This window comes from Melozone crissalis, unplaced genomic scaffold, assembly GCF_028551555.1.
Source record: "Melozone crissalis strain CALT ecotype California unplaced genomic scaffold, PUWL_Pcris_2 ptg000019l_1, whole genome shotgun sequence".
Lineage (NCBI taxonomy): Eukaryota > Metazoa > Chordata > Aves > Passeriformes > Passerellidae > Melozone > Melozone crissalis.
In genome coordinates this window covers 15930226-15949173 of record NW_026535797.1, presented here as the reverse complement: position 1 = coordinate 15949173, position 18948 = coordinate 15930226, and the positions used below count along the sequence as shown (strand labels likewise).

Here is an 18948-nt window from a genome sequence, read left to right as displayed (position 1 = left end):
AATTGGAAAGTCTTACGCTGCTGTTAAATACAGAATAACTAATGATCATTAAAAATCCTCTTATGTTTTCTTTTCCAGGCTGCATTAGGAATTATGCAGATGGTTGAGGACACTCTCATTGAGCATGCTCATACAAAGCCACTCCTTCCCAGTCAGCTAGTGAGGTACAGAGAAGTGCAGCTTCCTGACAGTAAGTTAAATGATTGATTTATGATATTTAAGGCACATTAAATTGAGATTCTCCTTGCTCACATTTTTAAATGCATATTACTGTGTTGCTAGGAGTGTGTTTTGAAGTCAAACTTGCTTCAAGTATTCTAAACTTAAAATTCAGAAATATAGTTAGGGTGTGGCTTTACTGATAAATTTATGTACTAATACATGACCTTTCTAGCACACTTAGCAATTACTTTGATTTCATTTTTAATTTGTGTATGTAAATTGGACTCCTTGGGATGACGTGGATGATCTTTGGTGGCTGCCAACCCACAGCCCTTCTATGATCATACAATTCTGCACTTCAGTTCCAAGTCACTTGTTATAATTTATGGAAATAAGAGCCCTGTCCCAGTCTCTGCTACACAGAGTATATACATTTGAGTAAACACCATTCTTTGAGCATTTCTGAGTGTCAGTTGACCATTAAGAATTGCATGTTATGACTCTTTGCAAAAACAAAAAGCTCTTACACAAATAATTTTTTTTTCCTTACACAAAGTCTTTTGGTCTTGTATGTTTTTACTTCCATAGTGAAAAAAGTGTTTTTTATAAAAAGGAGGTTCAAGGTATTGCTGAGAGTGGTGACATATGTAGCTGTACAGATAAGATAAATTACCCCTAGCTGATTATCTGTGGGAACTACCATATACAAAAGAAGTTGTTGATATTAAATGCTGAATTATTTTTAATGTTCATAATAATTTCTGGCAGATTGTCTTTAGAAACTGTTTACACAGTAGAGCCTATGCAGAATTTCACTGCAGTTCCAAAAATACTTGCTTGAAGAAAAGCAGCCAGTTTCAATTTACTTGCTAATATTTCCAAGCGGTAACATTTTGATGGTAAAATGATGTATTCTTTTCTTGTCTTATGAAAAGTATGCTTTTAGTGGAAATTCTGCTTTGACAGTCCTAAACCACTTATAATAAGTCCATTCTACAAACCTTAGCCCATTATGTTTTTAATTGTCAACAGTAAGAATGTACACTTGCATAAACTTCCATTTTTAACTTTGTCTTTCAGGAGGTTGGTTTGTATATCAACAGAGAAATGAAGTTCATAACAACTGTGGCATTGAAATCTATTACCAGACAGACATGCAGAGCACTTCTGAGAATATGTTTTTGGAGCTCTTTTGCCAGATTATCTCGGAGCCGTGCTTCAACACGCTGCGCACCCAGGAGCAGCTGGGTGAGTTCTCAGCAGCTGTGTGTGCACACCAGTGCCACAGGGAGCTGGGGAGGTGCTCTCTCCCTGCTTACTGAATGCCATTTCAAGGGCACTTGCTAAATGCAAATCATCTTAACTGCTGATGACTCAAAGAAATTCTACTGTGCACAGAGTCTAAAATAAGAACAAGCAGGCATGATTTTTAAGATGTCTGAAATATCTGAAATCAGCTCCAACTCAAAAAAGTGTGATCACTGTACAGAAAACTTCATGTTAGAGTTTGCCAAAAGGAGATTGGATCAGTCCCCTAAATTTCTAGATCTTCTTTAAGAATCAATAGTAGTTTGATGTTTCCTCCTTGTGACTGTACTTCTAGGTGCACCTCAAGATTTGTAGAATTACAGAATCATTTAGGTTGGGAAAGACATCTAAGATCACTGAGTCCAACTGTTAAATTGTAAGGCTTAAATTAGAAATACTACTGTGTGGGTAGTGGTAATCTACTGTATTGGTGAGGACCTAAATACATTTCAGGCTTTTTAAGATTATAGCTATTCACCAATAAGTACAAATAATTGTTACCTGAACCAGTAAGACTGAGAACTGGTGAGGTTATTCCAAACAGAGTAGGAAGGAGAGACACAGACTTTGCATGTCAGCTCACATGATTGTAATACTGGTGAGGAGGAGTAAAGGTTTTCCAAAGGTGAGAAGCAGACAAATATTTCAGTGTGATGACTGCCAGGGATGTCAGGCAAAATTAGGCTTTTTGTGAGCAACTGGCAGAACCAGCCATACAATATTCATCACAGGAGTTTCAAGTACCTGTATTCCTGCTGAAAATAGGATAGACCCAGGTTATTTAACAGGATTTTGAAATGTTCTGGTGGCTGGTTTTGTATAGAAGTTGAAAGTAACAGCTGAAGTTGGGGGGGAACTGAGGAAGAACCAGTTTAGTCCAGCACTTCATAATTGCCAAATAATAGAGCTCACAACACTTAGGAGGGGAGACAGTAGAAATATCATCAAAATCCAGTAAATTTCATGGAATTGTTAGTAAGATTTCTGAGAAAGCTTAAGGAAAAAGAAGTTAAAGAGTTAGAAGTTTGCTAAACAGTAGAAGTAGTAACAAGAATTCTTTCAATAAATGGTTAAGCAGTATGAGAAAGTGGGGGAGAAAAGTTGGCAATGATGGAAAAAAATCAGTGTTCAAATCATCAGAAAATTCAGGATGGCTTACTCAGTTTTCACTTAATAAATACTGGGGATCAAAGTTCATGTCTTACTTTTGAACAGGAAAATAACAGATTAGTCAGATTAAATTAGAAATTTTTAAAAAGTTCAAGGTGTGATGAGCTCTGCATTCTATTCCAAAGAATGAAATTAGGAAATCCTGGAATTAGAAGTCTTATAATGGAAAATTTGTGGATGATAAGGTATTGGAAAGATAGACACAGCTAAATGCTACATGTTTCTTTTTAAAAAAGGGGAGAGAAAAAGCAGGGAAATTATAAATCAGTCAGTTTAATTCAAATTCCAGGAAAACATGGAATAAATTTTCAAGCTAGTTCTAAATTCATAGAAGGTAACTGAGAGACAGTTACTGAAGTATCTAGGTGGAAGAACTACACATTTGGGTACAGGAGTTTGGAAGGTCATGCCTGGAGAATAGTTCATTTGGAAAATGGTGTTCTGCAGAGCTCTGCTCTGATCCAGTGTTCCATGCTGTATTCATCAAAATTCTGGATGATAGAAGAGTGAGGGTATTCACTGAATTTTCAGATAATTTGGGAGAGGCTGCAAGTGTGTGGGAAGGTAGAGTTAGAATTTAAAATTAGTTTGACATTTTGGAAACATGACTTGAATGAAGACAAGATGCAGTTTGTTAGGAACAGTTTGGCAGGAACAACCAATGGCACAGATACAAGGCAGGAAGCAACTGGCTAGGTAGCAATTTTGTAGAAAACTCTGCAGGGTACAGTGGATCAGAAGTAGGACATAAATCAGCAGTGTCATGCTGCTGTGTAAAATGCTGGGATATATAAATGGAAACATTCAAGATGCACTCACAGTAATACTCCTAAATTGTTCAGATAAAAACTTTGAAATACTGTCACCAGCTTTGACATGAGCATCAGGAAACCATAAGAAAACTATAAAACAGCCTTTAAAAGACTGTTACGTGATAGACTTGCTATTAAAAGGGTAGAGGAAGACTGAAGAGAGGATTAGTTGTTCAGATTAGAAAATCATGCAACAAAAAGGAAGGGAAAAATACTTTATCTAACTCCTAAAATGGGAAGTAGTGATCTTACATTACAGCAAAGAGAATCCAGATTGGATGTTATGAAAAAATAGTAAGTTTCTAATATTGAGTCTAATGAAGCACTAGAGTACAGCTTCATTTCTGGTAACCCAATCCTGCTGACAGAATTTCTTTTGTTTTGTCTTAGTGTGCCTCATCTCCTCCTTGCCCCTCCCCTAAATTGATATTGACCTCAGTGAAATAAAAATGTTCTAAAAAAATACAGTGTCACATTTTGAAAACCTACATTATTTTATTTATAATACAGAATTAAGTTAGCATAAAATTGCCTTCTTGCCAAGCATGCTGCATTTGGCAAATTCAATGCTGTGACAAAGGATTTCTTTTCATTTGTGGCTGTTCTTGTTTTGCCAAGGTTACATTGTGTTCAGTGGCCCACGTCGGGCAAATGGCATCCAAGGACTGCGATTTATTATCCAATCTGAAAAGCCACCACACTATTTAGAGAGCAGAGTTGAAGCATTCTTAAAGACTATGGAGAAATGCATAGAAGACATGACAGAAGAGGCCTTCCAAAAACACATCCAAGCTTTAGCAATCCGTCGCCTAGACAAACCAAAGAAGCTGTCTGCAGAATGTGCTAAATACTGGGGAGAAATCATTTCCCAGCAGTACAACTTTGACAGAGGTAAGACAAATGGTAATTCCTTTAAAACTGAATGCTCTAGTTTGGCTGCATTTGTGACTGTTGAGTGTCATATTCATTTGGGAACAACTTTTACACAGCCTGTACATAATGTACTGTCTGTTTCCCTGTGATGCAGTCAGAAACACACTGGCATGCCTGACAGTACACACATTTATATGTACCCTATTTCTCTTTGTATCCTGCAGTTGTTTTGAGGGAGTGCTGACAGAGGCAGCAGCAAGTATCTTAACTAACATGCAGTCTGTCTCAGCTTGGAGTGGATTTGAAGAAACACTAATTTTTTTTGGTTTTTTTCATCTGTGGTGCTTTGAAGGTTATGGGTTTGTAGGAGACCAAATGGGATCCAGCTTCTACTATTATTACTGGAAATGGACTGACATTTATTTACTGTGTGGTCCTACACAATATTTAAGTTGTATTTGGTTAAATACTTTAAAAATGTATTTTAAATTTAAAAAAACTGATATACATTGCTAATACAGTTAGACACATTAGTAATACAGTTTCTGACATTAAAAAAAAATCATTTTATGTACAGATCAGTTTTTCCTGACAGCTTCATGTCTCGACTCTTATTCACAGCTCTAATTTTCTGTCTTCATGCATAATATGCTTCCTCCATAAAACTCATTCTGTATTCTGTGGCTTCTCTTCTGCATTATGTGTACCATATTGGTTTTCCATGATAGCAAATACAGTCTTTTTGCTTCATGATGACTCACTGAGCTGATTAATAATGAAGAGTTTTGACTTGTCATCTAGTTTGGTGTGTAGAGAGAATAAGAGCTACTGAAAAGTTTCATGCCTGAGCATAAGAAGTGGAATTGAAACTTATCACTTCAAGTATTTTTTTTGTGTCTGATGAAATAGTGTGGGGTTTTTCAGCATTAAGTGTTTCTGATTATACCATAATTGGATCAATAATATCTCTTTGGAATTTCTGCTAAGTGTAGCCAAATTTTTGATACTTAATTTCTTCTTATTATTTCCCTTGACTTTTGTATCTTTAATTCCCCTCTGCCCACTAGTAATTTTATGTCATTAATTATTTTAATATTACTAGAATTGTCAAAATCAGAAATTCATATTCCAGCCTTAAGCAGTGAAAGGATTTTTTTGTTTGTGCATTTTTAATATTACTGCTTTTACTGTTTTCCCCCAAATCTTACCTAGTTTTCCAAACTGTATTGTTGATTTTTTTTATTTCTTCCATATAGAACTTCATATTGCTTGGAGCCTGCATTACAGGCTTGTTCACTCTCTGTTCTTTTGCATGTGTTTCTTCCTTGATCTTCTTGCTAATCCTAAGAAAGGCAAGCACACCTACAGGAGACCTTCCTGCTTAAGCAGCAGTGATATTAGGTGATTAGTCCATGACAGTCTAATTAATATCAAGGAATGTAGCAACTGAAACATATTGTCCCTGGATATCTTAAAGGTGGGACTGCTTCTTAAGGGATATGTAGGCACCATTCCTGTAAAAGTGTGTCCTACCATCCTGTTTCCTAACTCTGAAAAAAAGCCATCTATAACCTGCATTAGAAATGTGTAGCTGATTTGAAGATCATATACAAGAGCAGGCATATCTATTTTAGCTACTGAATAGCCCAGAGTGCAATTCTTCAAACTTGCATTTTTTAGTAAGTCAAATCAAGTAGACTCATTGAAGTACAATTTTCTGCCAAGGTCCTACTGACACTTTTAGTGAAGCAATTATTAACTTGAAAGATAGCAATGAGAAGCTTTTCATTTGCAGTCAGTTGCAGCATCTGAATTTGAAAGAAGTATACTTTGTATAAGCAGTGTGCTAATAACCAGCTGTGATCTGCAGACTTACTCTAATTTGTGCTGTTGTTGTGCAGATAACATTGAAGTGGCTTATCTAAAGACCCTGACCAAGGATGACATTATACAGTTCTACAAGGTAAGTTAGTCATGCAGCTAAAATGTTACTGAGAGTGAGATGGAGTACAACTGAATCTTATTTGGGCATGCTCTGAAGGGATATACTGACACCTGTTTTAGGGAGGTGGTAAAATGGATGCTGGTGTCTTTTATTTCCTGAATATTACTTAGTTTAATAGCAACTGTAAAAATTGCACAGAATGATAGGATTTTGTTGTGGTTTTTTCCTTGCTGGCTCTTATTCTTGTTTCATTTATCTTTCCTTTGTGGATATAAAATGTGCTGCTCTGTGACCAAGCCTGGCCAAAATTGCACATTTGTTCTTTTATCTTTTTCTTCAACCAATCAGTGATTCAGCTTATTTTATGGGAATGAATTGTGAATGAAACAGATATTTTTGAAGCTTTGTTCACTGTAAAATCAGTAGGGGTTTTTGTTCCTCTAATGGTTAGGCAGAGCAAAGGAACAGCATAATGATGCAGTAAATGTACATTTTAACTCAGATGGATAATGTAAATGATTCAAATCATTGACATGTCCCTGTCCTGTCTGTGTCACCCCCCACCAGTATAAAAAAAACTTGGGCATCATTCTGTCTGTTTTTTAATGTGTAATAGATGATGGTATTTCACTATATTACAAAGTGCTCATGGAGTTTTATTACTTATGAAGTACTGGTAGCTCAGGGAGTTCTCTGGAAAATTAGATCAACTTAATGTCTTCAGAATTCATTCTTGGATGGAAAAATTTCTGCCTGTGAAGAAGCATGAGCATGTGTGTGTCTGTCTTCTTTTTTCCTCTCTTGGGCAGAGGGGGTTGTTTACTTTTAATTTTTTTTAATAGTGCTATAGCATACATGAAGTTGTGCAGCAAATGCAAAGTTAGTAAATGGAATTTCAGTACCTGGTGTTTAATAAATGAGAATTTTTGAATGAGTATGCATATTCTGGGTTTGTAGGAATCTATACTGTTTTGCTTACACCAATGCTCAATATGTGATTATCCAGCATTCCAGAGCAGAAATAACAGGCTAGATTGGATAGTCCAGCTGAATTTAATGAGTGTTCAGGGTGATGTGCTTCCAGGAGGCTGCTAAGGGATTGAAAGTTCTGCAGAGATTTTAGGTTGCATTCCTGATACTATGATAATTAATGGCTGTATTTCTGTTACTTACAGTTTTTCTGAGTTCCAAGCAGTACATGAATTGCTAACTTGATTGTAAAATAATTCAGGAGTACTATATGGATGACTTTTAATAATAGTTGAAGGCACATCTCAAAATTCATCCCCCATTTTAAGGTTTAAATTAAAATATAAGCTCTTTAATTCTTTTTGCTATTTTATAATGTCTAAGGAATACTTCCTAAACCTGAAGGACTTGATGTTTTTTACTGTAGGTGCTGTTGGCAATAGATGCTCCCAGAAGACACAAGGTATCAGTACATGTCCTTGCAAGGGAAATGGATTCCTGTAAGTATTGTGCTGAATACAATATTTAATCAGTTCCTGTTCCAGCAAGTGATAGTTAGAGATAGCCATGTTACATCATACAAATGCACTGTAAGAAAAACTCACCTTTGGAGATAATACACCTTTCAGAGGAAGAAGGTGGGTTTTATCCTAGGTGTACTTCACATGGTACATGGATTTTTTAGACAAGTTTTTCAACTTATCAATATTCTGAAGTATATTGATAATAAAACAATATATCCTAAAATACCGCTTCCGCTTTCAACAAGATATTTTCAAACAAACATTAAACTTTGTAACAGTCCTACAGGGGAGCAAAACCTCCAACCAGCCCAAAATTAGAATGTGCACTTACCAGTCCAGTGTGGGCATTTTTTGCCAAACTAGCAATGAATGCCCATGATAGTATTTGAACACCCTCAAAGGGGAAAACAAACAAAAAACAAAACCTCTGGGAATAGCAAACATTTTATTAAAACTTAAGAAGGTCAACTTTTATTTGAGTTTTATTTTGAAGTAATATAGATCAGTTGTGCAATCTAAACTGTATTGTTCCATTTTAGAATTCAAGAAGGAAAAGGCAAGAAGTGTTTCTGGTTAATAGGAATAAACTGAGAGGAAAAACTTCTAAGGCTTTGCTTGTACATCTTTCACCATTTTATACTGGACTTGAATTCCAACAAACATTTATTTGCAAAGTCAAAAACATTAAAAGCTGGTGTGTGGTACAGAGAGAAGCTCATACTGGGTGCATGTCATAAAAACTCTCTTCTGCCTCAGGACTGATTTTTATGGTAGTGTAAAAATGTGGCTTTGCAGCTGAGTAAGGAAGACTTGCTTCAAAGCACCTTTCCAGTTCTCATGACTGGAAATTGCTACATACAAATAGTTCTACAACTTTTCCTATCTAGAGAAGACTGCTTAAAGTGTAGTAATTGTATTGCCAGATTGGGTATTACTTGCTTGGAATGGTATCTTCCCAAGACAAGGGTGAGCTTGCAAGACAACCTGACAAGTGATTGCTTACAGAAATTGTAACAAGTCCTAAAACAGCTTCCCAGTCCTAAATCTTTTAATCTGGCATTTGGCCTCTCTTATGCTATGGAAAAAAAAATATTAGAAATACAAAAATAAGTTTTGGGGTAATTGGAGTTGGACATGCATGGGTATAGGCAGGGAATACTTGGGGTTTCTGTCCAGATTTTTGGTGCCTGGAGAAACCTCTACACTTCTGTAGGCACATCCTTATCAAATGATGTGCTGTTCTTGCACTGCTCTTGTATGTACCGCTGGCATTTGCTACTGTGCTCATCATTTGTACTGAGAAGCAATTTTAAGTGTTGATTGATCAACAGATGAGCAGTTTTTATTTCTAAATTTTCTTTATGTATAAGTAAAAGGAATAAAAGCCCCTGCCTCAGCTCATGTTTTCAGATAAAATAATGGATTAATATCTGTATTTCTAAAGACAGACTTGTAATATAAAAGCAAAATGTTTACAAAAACTTATTTAGTGATACTTCAAATTTAAATATTTAAAATTTTTTATTTTAAATATTTAAATAAAGATGCTTTATTTAGATACCTGTCTTATAAGAGAAAGAGTTAATCAGTTTTGTAAAAGATAGTCATTAAATGATGGTCCCAAATTAATTTCTCTGATGTTAAATAGGTCCTGTTGTAGGAGAATTTCCATGCCAAAATGACGTGAACCTGGCACCAGCACCACCACTACCACAGGTAAAAAGAAACAACACACAAAAAAAATCCTAGCCTGCATTTTAATCTAGAGGTTTTGTATCATTAAGTACAAGTTTATAGGGAGAAACAGACCTCTGGAAATTGCTGCTGTCATGGGCCTGACGTTTTAGCTCTTTTCTACCTGCATTTTTGTCCTTACTAACAACAGGGATTTTGCTGATTTCTCTTTTTATCAATTTGTCCTTTTTCCTTGATTCTTTTTAGTCCTCTGAAACAAAAGCTAATAGCAGTAGTAAACTGCACTGGTTATCTGCACTGTGGATAAAATACAGATGACTGTCTGAAAATACTGATTGTATGTGATCAGATAAATCAGGTGTCAAGATAGACAAGCGTACGCATCAACAAATTTATCATCTTTGTGTAAAAAACCCAAACAACCCACCAACCCCAGAGCAACAGCAAAACCAACTACTTGGTCATTTTCTTAAAGCTTAAAATACTAAAGCACATTCCTGTCCATGTGTTTATTTGTGGAGGAAACAACTTGGTAAATTCTATTCATACAAGTATTACAGATTTCTGGACAGGACAGCACTGGGCCCTCATTGGACCTTCAGTGACTTTTCTTGAAGGATGGCAGTGTTTGTACCAACAGATGATTAACTTTTCACAGTGTGGTAGGTCTGTGTTCTTCATCAGAAGAACATTATTTCACCTGTCAGGTGAAATAATTGCCATGAGCAGAAATTTCTGTGTGAGGATACATTAGCCATTATGACTGAAATATTAGAAGCTTACTTTGTTACTACATCTAAAAATAATAGTGCACAGAATAGCTGTTGTGGTTAGGATCTCAGTCTGATGTTCAAAGGACAGGTGGGGTGCTCTGAAGTAGAATGAAAATGAAAAGATCAGCTCTGCATTTATGGGAGAGTCTGATGATGTTAGCAGTGCAGTTACTGCAGTATAGCTGTTTGAATGATGTAAATATCAAACTGGTTGTTCAATAAGAAATAACATTGTATTTTGGAGGTTCCTGTAATAATGAAGTATGAATCACTAATATTGTAGAAAAGAGCAAGGCAGGTATATTTATATGTAGCTGTAGCAACAGTTGAAATGAAAAGCCACAAAGGAATTTGCCACTTTTCTGATTGAAGATACTGAGCAGACTTTTTCTTGCATGCACTTTTTTGCAGCCAAGTGTGATTGAAAATATGACAGAATTCAAGCGCAGTCTGCCACTCTTCCCACTGGTGAAACCGCATATCAATTTCATGGCTGCAAAACTGTGAAGAACCTCAATGGATGAAGAAATGCAGATGATCAGTACTGACATGGTTTCAGGGGACTTTGTGATGAACAAAATTATTAAAGATCATTGGGATAAATGGTTCTGTTCATTATGAAAGTCCCAAATTCCTCCTTGGTTCATTTGACATTAGCTGTGTGTTAGGGATAGAGGGTATATAAAAATCAGTTGTGGTCATGTGTCATTTATATTACAGACAACCTGTTAAAAACCAAAATCAACTGAAACAACAATAATAATTAATAAAAAACTTGTAGATGCAGTATATTTTTAAAATAACATATCCCTTCAGAATTTCATTTTGATGAAATAACCCTCCAGAGCAAACGAAGTTGCTTGAAATGTGCTTGTTACTCCTGAAAAACACCGTTCAGTATCCCAATAATTATCTTATTGGGATTTGGAGGGGGTGAGATTAGTAAGTCCTTTTTGGGATGGGGTCAACAATTTTTCTTAAAAATAGAGACTTTCACATTTTTTTGAAGTGACGTGTTGAATGATACTTTTTTAATTGATCCTTAATGCAACCAACATATTTTCTATTTAAGTTTTATGAAGACCAGTGGGGCTGGAAGAAAGGAAATTTGACAACACAGTAATAGGTGAGAGAATTGTCTTAATGAGAATAATTGAAGATAAGGGCATGATTTTAATCTTTCTATACAAATTTGGGGACATTTTATATTAAAACTAGTAAAATGCTGGAAACACTTTATTAGTGCATATTATTTTTGTTACCAAAAGTGTTGTCCCAGTCTCTTGATACCGTCAACATCCTGTTCAGTTTTCTAGCATTACTGTGAACTGTCCATTTGGTATATCAAATACTTTCTTTGGTGTAATTTTTTGTTTTCAGTTGAATATGTGCTGATGGAGAACTCAGTCTGTTTTGCCTCACCTGTTATGTTGGGTCTCAGTCCAGCAAAGCACTGATTAGTGCAAATAACTTTAAACACACACCAGTTCTTTACTCAAGATCAGGTGCATGTCAAATAGGGGCTCTCTGATGAGTCAGATACATCATTATTTTGATTCTTGTCTGGGTCCTTCTTGTCCTTCAGGAAGGTGTTTGGGACAGTGCAGTGCTGGGGTAGCAGTGCTACAGCACAGCCTGTGCTTCAGGTTACATCACAAAGGGTTTGCTCCTGCTTCTGGGAAGAAGGCAGAACTCAGAAGGATCAAGAACTATGCTGAAATGATGTTTATATATATAGATAGATATATATATTCCATAATGTAGTAAAATGGTAAAACAATATAAGGTGTCTCACCAACTTTACTGACTTCTGCAGAATGGTCTGGTGCTTGGGACAGCACCCAAATAGGAAAAGGCAAGGAGCAGGAAGTTCTCCTACCTGTGTAATACATAAAAGAGAGGGCACTTACTGGGACAGGAGAGAGTATGTAAAGCTCTGAAGGTGTATAATCTGCTAAAAGAGCCTGCAGGTAATGCCCTGATGGGATGGGCATGTGTGTCAAACATCAGAATCCTGGTGTAGTCAGTGGGGCTGTTCTGTGAATGAATCACTGTTGGTTCTTACACTGGCTTGAGGCCAGATTAAGTGAATGCTTGACAGGGAAAGGGCCTTAAGTTGGGTTTGAGAGTCTCTTCTAATTGAATAAATATGGTGCATTTAAAAGTTGTTTCAAAGGTTAATGGTACATGTTTCAGTAATTTTTTAATAAATTTGGTGAGAGTTTGTGATGTAACCTGTTGCCAAGGAAGGCCACTAGCATCTTTTTTAGCCTGATGAAGAAAAAAAAAATAAATACAGTCTAAACAAAACCAGTAAAGATGTCTCTGCTCACATTTTTCATGGATCCTTCTCATGAGGCTTTTTGCCCTCTTGCATTTCACTTTTGTTTATAGTTTTCCTTTAGTAAAAGTATTTGTATTATATATATTAAAAGTTTTGACAACATATTATAAAAATATATATTTTGGGATTTAGTATTTAAACATACCACTCTTATGGTGAATATAATGAAGTGGCTCCTATTGTGTGTAAAAATAAATATATATATATTCATGGAAGTATTATCAACTCTTAACAGATTATATAAATAAATTGGAATAGTAGTGTATCTAACACAAGCTAACAAATCATGTTTTCCAGAGGAAAAAACGTATACCCTCAAAGTTCTGTGACTGGATGTGGAAACCCATGGAGTTTTCCAACAACTCTTAATTGCTTTTAAGTGTTCTCCAGCATTTTACAGTTTCTGAGTTTGATATAGCAGTAAATTTTGATAAACTCAGGCATACTAATGGGTTCATTTTAATGGATCCAAAGCTGCAGTGTCTACAAGCAATAAAGAACTACCTAGAATACACTGTAATTCAATTTTAGTGCTTGTTAATTAGTTTATGTAAGAAAACATAAATTATTATTACATAACTGTAATTTTTGCAAGTGCTATTTTAAGCAGTTGATGTGGAATTTGGGTGCATGTGACACAGCCAGTATGACAGAGTGCTAGAGTTATTCTGTTTACAATAAACAATCTGAATTTAATGTTTGGAGTTCTTAATTTGTTTCATTTTAATTTTTGCATACTGGTAATGTTACATCTATCAGTCTGTGCATGTTTTTTATTAGACATTAAATGGGATTTTCTGCTGTCCTGCTGGACTAGTTTAGGCCAAATAGCATTGCTGCAAAAATGCTCCCAGGCACTTCTTGGGGAGTTTCAGAAAACTTCCCCACATGGCATCCCACACCTCTTAGGTAGATCCACCTTGTTGCCCTCTAAGTGTATGAAAAACTTAGTAATATAAAGGTAGAAATATTTGCACAAGACAGAATTTTAATTATTTAACCTGAAACTGTAAATTTAGGGCCTGGCTGCAGCCAGACTGAATCTTACCTAGTGCAGCTTCAGTGTTGCTTTGGAGAAATTACTTTGCCTGGTCATTTCCTTTGTTCTATGCACACCAAAAGCCCACATTTCAGAAGGTGAGGAGTGTGTGATAAAATAGTGAATAATGTCAGTTCTGGCAGCACAAAGATACAAGTCTGAGGCGACTCCTTGAAGTAACACATGGCAGTGAGCAGCATTAAGAGAGACAGGTTTTGTCCTTGGCACTGGGAAGAGTGTCTGGTACTCTCAGGGGAGAAAGAAATTCCAACAGCCCACCTGGAAAATTACTTGTCCCACCACCAGGGCTTTGTCCACTCCCAGTTGTTAGAGGTTGGTGCAAATCTTGACTTACTGACTTTACTGTCTTTTAAACAATCAAGTTATCCAAATCTACTTTAACTAATAGTATTAGCCATAAAAGAATGCTTGAGCTTGTTCAGATTATTTAAGTGCTTGGATGTGAGCAGCCCTTATTGATAACACATTCCACAGTGTAATCTTAGCATCTGGAAAAGTGTTACACACCTTTTTAACTTCATTTATTATTACCTAGCTCTTGTTTTAAAACAGGATCAGCAGAATTTTACCTTTTCTTGTCTGCTTAACTGGTTAGTGTGCTTTTACTGTAGGTCTGCTGTAAAGTGAAAAACCATTATCTTTTACCTTTTTGTACATTTTTCCCATGTTCTTTCAGTAGGTGACCATTGAGCTGACATGGTCATCCACAGTGACACTGGGGCCTTTGCTTGAGCTCATACCTAACGTGATATTCAAATCCAACTCTGAAATATGTGGTTTGCAAGTCAGTTTTAAATATTGATGCTAGTACAAGGCACCTCTGGGTATTTTAAAGCCAGAAGAGATCAGAAAGTCAGGCCCCTTTTGTACCTTGGAATTTTATAAGAAGTCTGACTTAACATAGATTCTGCTGAAAGGCTTTTATTTGAAACATTCCTATTTACCATTCAAAGAATAAAAGTTACAGTATGTGTTGTGGGTGGAATATAATGGTAATAGTGGGTGAAATTTGAATTGCAGTTCAAAGGAGCAAAGTGTATAAGGCCTAAGGCCCAGGAGATTGTCACAATTAAATCAACTTACTTGAACTAACATCTAAAGAGAATTTAAGAAAAATATTTATGGCTTTCTAAATTAACATTTCTAAGGCCCAGTGCAGCATTAAAGGATGTAGACATCACATTGATGAGCATTTGTTGCATTTGTTGTCTTTAGTGGTGCAGTGCAAAATTGCCAATTAAATCCCTTGACTGTGCAATGGGTGGGGGAAGATGCAATGGATGGGATTGCTCCAAGTGCAAGGAGTGGCCAGGCTTAGCCTTTGGGAAACTCCAGAGAGAGGCATCCAAGTTTAAATCCTACATCTTTCTGGGGATTTGCCACACTTTACTGGGTGTTAGATGTGCTTCCTTCTACATCAGATTTCCATTACAGATTTTCACTGTCTGCTCAGCTTCCTTTTCAGAAAGGGAAGCAAGGAATTATGGTACTTCTGCAGTGACTACCAAAGACATGTAAAATTTTACTGGGACAGCAGCTGGAACTCAGGACCCTTTCCAGCCCTCTCCCCCACCCATACCCAGAACTGGGTGTCCTGTGGTTTGTGTGGGCTCAAACACACATCTGCTCTGGTGGGGAACACTTACAGAATCAGCTCAGGTTCCACACAGGGGAGTGAGGCAGTCCTCTGTTAGTAACCTGGAGAGTGGGAAGAACAGGCTAGGGAAGAAGCTAATAGAAAATGGAAATGAGGGTGATGCTTTGGTAACTTCAGCTAACCACTGTGTTGTGTATCGAAGAGCATGTGTTTAATATGAAGTCTGTTGTAAAGGATGGACTCCTGTGATGGCAGAGAAGGAAGAAGAGCTGTTTGTGAGTTCCAGGCAGATGTGGGAGACCAATACTAGTTAGTGCATTTTACATGGCTAAGGCTGAGTCATTTCAGAGCATGTGCAAAAATGGTATTATGGGGTATTGAATGTAGAAAACCTGGGTGTGCAAATGTCAGTGAAAAGGCAGCCCTTTGAAGATGTAAATTTTAGGTGTGATGCCTTTTAGTGTACAGAGATCTTAGAAATTTTCTGAGTATTACTAAAGGTGGTGCACTTGACAAGGCAATGTTGGAACTAGTTTAAAACACAGAAATACATAAACATTTCACAGTAATAGTACTCAAAAATAGTCTTTTTTAAAACATTCCAGCTGGCTTTGGAATCAAGTAAGTTTAGCAGGACAGGTTTTAACCCAAACAATTATTTGTAGATGTAGGTGAAAGCCAGGGACATTCACAGGCTTAGTGCCCATCAGTGCTCTGGAGTCAGTCAGCTGCCAAAAGCACCTCCTCCCTTTATCCCATTGGCATTACAGTAACTTTCAGCCTGCTCACAGTTCTGCAGGACCTGAGGCATAGAAGTGTTTTTAACAACCAATTTCTTAAAACCCACTAGTACAAGTGAAGTTATTTGTTTTGACTGGGAGATACCCATATCATGCACTGGCACATACCTGTTAAAGGGGGAATTTCAAGAGTCTGAAAAAAATCTATGCAAATAATTCTGTTCACAGATTATTTCCAGATAAGATTGTAGGAAGAGAAAGTAATAGTGACAAATGTACTTTAGGAAGACAGGAATCTGTATGTATAACTGGATCTGTCATCTCCACAAGCTGATTGTTTAGTTCTGCCACTCTGTGTGTCACCTTCAAAGGCAGAGATGGCTGCTGCTCACCTCACCTTGTGTGACATCTCCCTGCCAAGGTGAGGTGAGCAGTCACTGCCATCGTCACACCAGCCCAAAGTGTCACTGGTGTCCCTTTAGCACTGGCACACACTGTGTGCAGGCACCATGCATGTGCCCTTGGATATTTTTTCTGTGATTAGAGTTTGTCTTCTAACCCTGGGAAGTTTTATCCATGAAGTTGAACAAAGCTGGCACCCACAGTATGTCCAAGCCTGGAGAGCCACCCTGGGCTGCTGCTGGAGCTCAGCAAAGTGGGAGGTTTAAGCAAGTGAAACGATTGCAGAAATAATTTGAAAGCAGGTGCTACTCAACTGCAGCAGGAGACATCTGCTGATGTATGCACAACATGATTCTATTGCTGTGAATAAGCTAAGAAAAATGTACCTTATGCAGCCTTTCCCTGGAAGCAGGAAGAGTAGAATATTTAAGAGTGGAATGGCTTGTAGGCTCTGTGTAACTTGAAGAATGCATATATAAAGAATGCTTGTAGTTTGGATTGTCCACTTGAGTTTAAATGTCAGTAATTGTTAGTTTAAAGATGCTATGAATGTGAAAATGCAAAAGTTTGTATTAAGCTCAATGTATACAAAATGTAAGTGTGAGCTGGGCTGCCAGCCCACACTGTGAGCCACTTCATAAAAATGATGTTGAAATGGAAGATAATGCATATGAGTTGCATGCCATTTTGCACTTCTTGTCTGATAACCATGTCTGTCTGTCATGTCATTGTGTAAAAATTATAAATTCTTGGGAAAAGGGGTTGTGTTACTGTGTGAACTACCAATGCACAACTGTGGTGCTGTACAGCTAATAATAGTATGTGTTAGGCTTTTTTTAAATGTTGAATTGAGTAATTTAGAGTGAAGACAAGACCTTCATTTCAGGACAGTTTGTAATGTCTAAATAGTCCTAAGTTTCTTAGAAAGCAACAGAATAAAATTACCAGAATTTCTCATTGACTTTATTAGCTCCACATTTTCTACCCAACCAGACACCAAAAAAATAAAGGCAGTTGAGATAATTGATAACTAAATCCTTAAGCTGGCCTGACAGCTGGAGTAAATGTGTTGCCTTGTGGTCTATCGATAGCCCTAGATTATGAAATCTGTATATCTTAAAAATGGGTTTGGCTTACACTCTTGGCTAGTCATTTTAAATAATCTTAAACAGTTTTTGAATGGCTAACAGTCCTGGAAGTCTTGCAACACTGACGTTTTTGTTTTAATGTGGAATCCACCTACAAGATAGAAATATTACACAAGTATCTATGTAGATAGATACATTCATTCTTGGATACAAATAATCAGAGTCCCGCATTTTCACAGGTTGTTGGACTGAGCTTTAATTTGGCAATGGTGTCACAGAGATCTGTGACAGATGTTACCAAGATGCCAGAGGAGCTGCCTTGCTAATTCCCTGCAGCCACCATACATCATGCAAGCAAAACAATAATGTCTGTCTACTTTTGTGAAGTATGCATCTGTAGTGTAATGAATCTGGCACTTTTTCTTAAGCTGAAGTAAATAATATACCTTCTCAAAACTGTGTGGAAAGATTTAATAGATCTGGTTGACCAACAGCTCAGCAGAAGCAATTGTTCAGAAAATGGACTGCAGCTCAAAATCAAAGCCAAGTGTCAATTTATGTGTGTAATAAATAAGACTATAAGGGATAGCACAGTTAATAAATTATTATACTTAGGCTGGTGGTAATTTCTGGTGCACTGAACATGCTGAGGTGCCCCCAGCAGCCATACCAGAAATGTCCTGGCAATGCCATGCACAGTCCTGGTGCTCTGGCATTGCAGGAGAGAGTGCCCAGTTTGGGGAGCTGTAATGAGAGCCACAGCAGCTCGGCACTGTTTGTGATGTTCCTTCCTGGTCCTGAAAGTGAGAATGGCCAAAGCTCTCAGGAGAGGAGAGTGATCCTGCCTTTACTGGCCCCTGGCAATCTTGGATGCTTTGGGCAAGTGTAAAGTTCTGTTCTTGAGCAGCAACTCCATCAAATCACATCTCCTTACTCAACAGGTCTTTCCTTTGGCTCGATTTAATGTCACATGTTACTACCTTTTTCTTGTCAAAAAGGAAGTTTAATATATCTCCTCTTCTGCAGTATTTATAGTGCATTAATTAGAGCTATTTCCAACTAGTTACCTGTGCCTGCAGGTAATGGATGTGCATAAGTATTTGAAATTGCTTGTCACATCTAGTTCTTCATCTTTGAAATGAGCAGCAGAACTGGATGTTTTATTTATGGTGATGCAAGAGAGTGAAAGACCTGAAGTAAGAATTTTGGGGTCACTTGTTGAGTCTTTAGAGCTGGCACTTCCCAAAATATTTTTGAAAGTCAAGTAGAAGTGACTTATTGGATAGTACATTTTGAACTCTTTAGTGCCATTTTTATAGTAATAAATAAAGGAGCAGGACTGTAGGCTTAAATTTTCAGAGAATGTGCAAGTTCATGCTGTAGTTGTACATATTCAATAATTAGTTCCTGCTGTTTGACCAGGCTAGGGTAAGGGAAGACTAGGAAAGAAAGAATTAATTTTTTGGGGTTGGGTTTTTTCTTTTGT

The 18948-nt window shown here is 37.0% G+C and overlaps 1 protein-coding gene across 3 annotated transcripts in view; it reads left to right on the top strand.

Moving 5' to 3' along the window:
- The window catches only part of IDE (insulin degrading enzyme), a 51869-nt gene extending 39683 nt beyond the window's left edge, over positions 1-12186 (top strand). For all 3 annotated transcript variants that reach the window (XM_054276636.1, XM_054276637.1, XM_054276635.1), the window contains exons 19-25: positions 79-190; positions 1243-1410; positions 4071-4343; positions 6227-6288; positions 7667-7739; positions 9412-9479; positions 10643-12186. In XM_054276636.1, the coding sequence (XP_054132611.1) occupies positions 79-190; positions 1243-1410; positions 4071-4343; positions 6227-6288; positions 7667-7739; positions 9412-9479; positions 10643-10738 (852 nt within the window). In that variant the 3' untranslated portion in view covers positions 10739-12186. The remainder of the gene's footprint in view (positions 1-78; positions 191-1242; positions 1411-4070; positions 4344-6226; positions 6289-7666; positions 7740-9411; positions 9480-10642) is intronic.
- The last annotated feature ends 6762 nt before the right edge of the window (positions 12187-18948 follow it).